General features: G+C 48.1%; 1 protein-coding gene across 1 annotated transcript; it reads left to right on the forward strand.

Moving 5' to 3' along the window:
• Nucleotides 1–659: 659 nt before the first annotated feature.
• LOC138369934 (DNA-directed RNA polymerase II subunit RPB1-like) lies at nt 660–1,856 on the forward strand. Its single transcript, XM_069333687.1, has one exon. The coding sequence runs from the start codon at nt 660–662 to the stop codon at nt 1,854–1,856; it is 1,197 nt and encodes a 398-aa protein (XP_069189788.1).
• Nucleotides 1,857–3,274: the final 1,418 nt, after the last annotated feature.

Genomic DNA, 3,274 nt, shown 5'->3' on the forward strand with positions numbered 1-3,274 from the left:
CGCGAATACCCACAGCCCGCGAATGTCCACAGCCCGCGAATGCCCACAGCCCGCGAATGCCCACAGCCCGCGAATGCCCACAGCCAGCGAATACCCACAGCCCGCGAATGCCCACAGCCCGCGAATGCCCATAGCCCGCGAATGCCCACAGCCAGCGAATACCCACAGCCCGCGAATGCCCACCCCCACGGTTATCGCAAGTGATGATCTTAAGTCTTGTAGTGGGCTGCTTGTGTTATCAGAATCTGTGATCATGGCTGCTTTGTGCCTGTTATCAGCGGGTGTGATCTTAGGAAGTTTGAAGAAAGAGTGTGTTATCTTAGAGGACCTGCTTATTAGGACCTGCCTTCCTTAGCTGATTTACTTATGTGATATTTTTTCCTCTATATAACCTTGGCAGCATTTACTTTCCTTATATTTTGCTAATTTATTTCATTATTTATTTCTGACATTATTTATTATGTGAATGATTATTTCCAAATTTATACGTGTTATATTGACAAAAAAAGACTATGTTAACATTGTAATTGGTTACACTGGTTTGTTCTATATATATTTTGATGAACAAAAAAATTATTTATAGAACACCTGAGGCAGTTATTAAGTTCATCACACCTGTAGAACTTCAATAAGTTCTAAAAACAAGGAACAGTGAACCCATGCTGACGTCCAGTAAACCCATGCTGACGACCAGTGAACCCATGCTGACGACCAGTGAACCCATGCTGACGCCCAGTGAACCCATGCTGACGTTCAGTGAACCCATGCTGACGCCCAGTGAACCCATGCTAACGTCCAGTGAACCCATGCTGACGTTCAGTGAACCCATGCTAACGTCCAGTGAACCCATGCTGACGTTCAGTGAACCCATGCTGACGCCCAGTGAACCCATGCTGACGCCCAGTGAACCCATGCTAACGTCCAGTGAACCCATGCTGACGACCAGTGAACCCATGCTGACGCCCGGTGAACCCATGCTGACGACCAGTGAACCCATGCTAACGTCCAGTGAACCCATGCTGACGTTCAGTGAACCCATGCTGACGTTCAGTGAACCCATGCTAACGTCCAGTGAACCCATGCTGACGTCCAGTGAACCCATGCTGACGCCCAGTGAACCCATGCTGACGCCCAGTGAACCCATGCTGACGACCAGTGAACCCATGCTAACGCCCAGTGAACCCACGCTGACGACCAGTGAACCCATGCTGACGCCCAGTGAACCCATGCTGACGCCCAGTGAACCCATGCTAACGTCCAGTGAACCCATGCTGACGTTCAGTGAACCCATGCTGACGCCCAGTGAACCCATGCTGACGACCAGTGAACCCATGCTGACGCCCAGTGAACCCATGCTGACGCCCAGTGAACCCATGCTGACGTCCAGTGAACCCATGCTGACGTCCAGTGAACCCATGCTGACGCCCAGTGAACCCATGCTGACGACCAGTGAACCCATGCTAACGCCCAGTGAACCCACGCTGACGACCAGTGAACCCATGCTGACGCCCAGTGAACCCATGCTGACGCCCAGTGAACCCATGCTAACGTCCAGTGAACCCATGCTGACGTTCAGTGAACCCATGCTGACGTTCAGTGAACCCATGCTGACGACCAGTGAACCCATGCTGACGTCCAGTGAACCCATGCTGACGCCCAGTGAACCCATGCTGACGACCAGTGAACCCATACTGACGCCCAGTGAACCCATACTGACGCCCAGTGAACCCATACTGACGCCCAGTGAACCCATACTGACACCCAGTGAACCCATGCTGACGTCCAGTGAACCCACGCTAATGCTAATAATATCTATGTATGGGGCTAAGGAGGTGATTACACATGTCAATGTGTAATCCCAAGTATACTAAGGAGGGGATTACACATTACTATAACTGAGGCAGTAGTTCACTTCCTCGTGTGTGTGTGTGTGTGTGTGTGTGTGTGTGTGTGTGTGTGTGTGTGTGTGTGTGTGTGTGTGTGTGTGTGTGTGTGTGTGTGTATCTCCGAGGATAAAGTAATAATATATGCAAGAGGAATTAAAACACGCCCGGTTTTTCTCCGCCATATACGGTGTCTACTGTAATGAGGACTCGCGGACATCATTTAAACCATGAACAAAAAGCTATCTCAAATTTGCTTAATATTAAAAATATAATAAGCTGAAGGCCAGATCTGAACCGGTTGACCTGGGAATGTTGATCTGAACCGGTTGGAGGTACGTAGTAGGCCGCAAAATGCCCGTAGCTTACACAAGTTAGGGAACATATTCGTGAAGTTGACCTGACTTAAGGTGAAGGAGATATGACCTGATGTGGAACTGAGCTGAACTCCAACATCTCAATAAAACTAATTAGGACTCAAAATTAAATTCCAACTCAGCAGAGCCGTTTGTGCACTAAATGTACACAGAAAAGGTGTAAAACTTGTGCAGAATTTGGCAAAATGCCTAAATCGTATTTTGCAATGCTTGAAATAGGATTTTTTTAACTATATAAATTAGCGTTTTACAAAGGCCATTTTCATGCTAAAAATGCCTTTTTTAACGCTGGAAATTAAAATTTATAGTAGGGGGAGTTACCCTGTGGTGCCCGGGTCTCTGTCCGGTCGTCTCTCTTCCCCCCCCCCTCCCCTCATTAACGTTGAATCAACGTTATCAACAATGGCTTCAAAGTCAGTAACAATTACCGACAAATACGTGGGAAAAAACACTCCACGGACAACCCACCCCACATTTCAGCCTCATAGGCGTGGTTGATTGTCACAACAGGAGCCAATCCTACTTAAAGGGGAGTCGACCCCATCCACCCTGTGACACTCACCATATCATCACAATTCATCATTTATAGCTGCATGGGGCTAGCCACGAGCGTCTGGCCTCGAATAGACAGATAGAAAGAGAGGCGGGACCAAAGAGCCAAAGCTCAACCCCTTCACGCACAACTAGGTGAGTACAGATCTTATATAGATTAAATTTTGAGGAGACAAGGAGGCGACCCATCAAGACCACTCGAACCCGACTAAGGCGCGTCAAGGGTAAAACACTCACACCTACACACACTCCACAATCAAATAATTTCACCGTCACTATATTTCCCGTAAGCCTGAAAGAAGGAAGAAATTGCTTCACCAATTTTCACCTAAAAATCCAAAAGATATCTAAAAGAAACATCCGTTCGTGTGGTGATCCTGAGATCCGCGTGAAGTCTCGCGGTATCCGCGGCATCTACGAACAGGCTTCGAACCTTTCCTCTGATGCGAATCGTAGCGGAGC

This window comes from Procambarus clarkii, chromosome 30 (assembly GCF_040958095.1).
Source record: "Procambarus clarkii isolate CNS0578487 chromosome 30, FALCON_Pclarkii_2.0, whole genome shotgun sequence".
NCBI classification, from domain to species: domain Eukaryota; kingdom Metazoa; phylum Arthropoda; class Malacostraca; order Decapoda; family Cambaridae; genus Procambarus; species Procambarus clarkii.

Excerpts from the sequence above, each read along its gene's own strand:
- LOC138369934 (XM_069333687.1), top strand. The coding sequence starts at position 660 with ATGCTGACGTCCAGTAAACCCATGCTGACGACCAGTGAACCCATGCTG.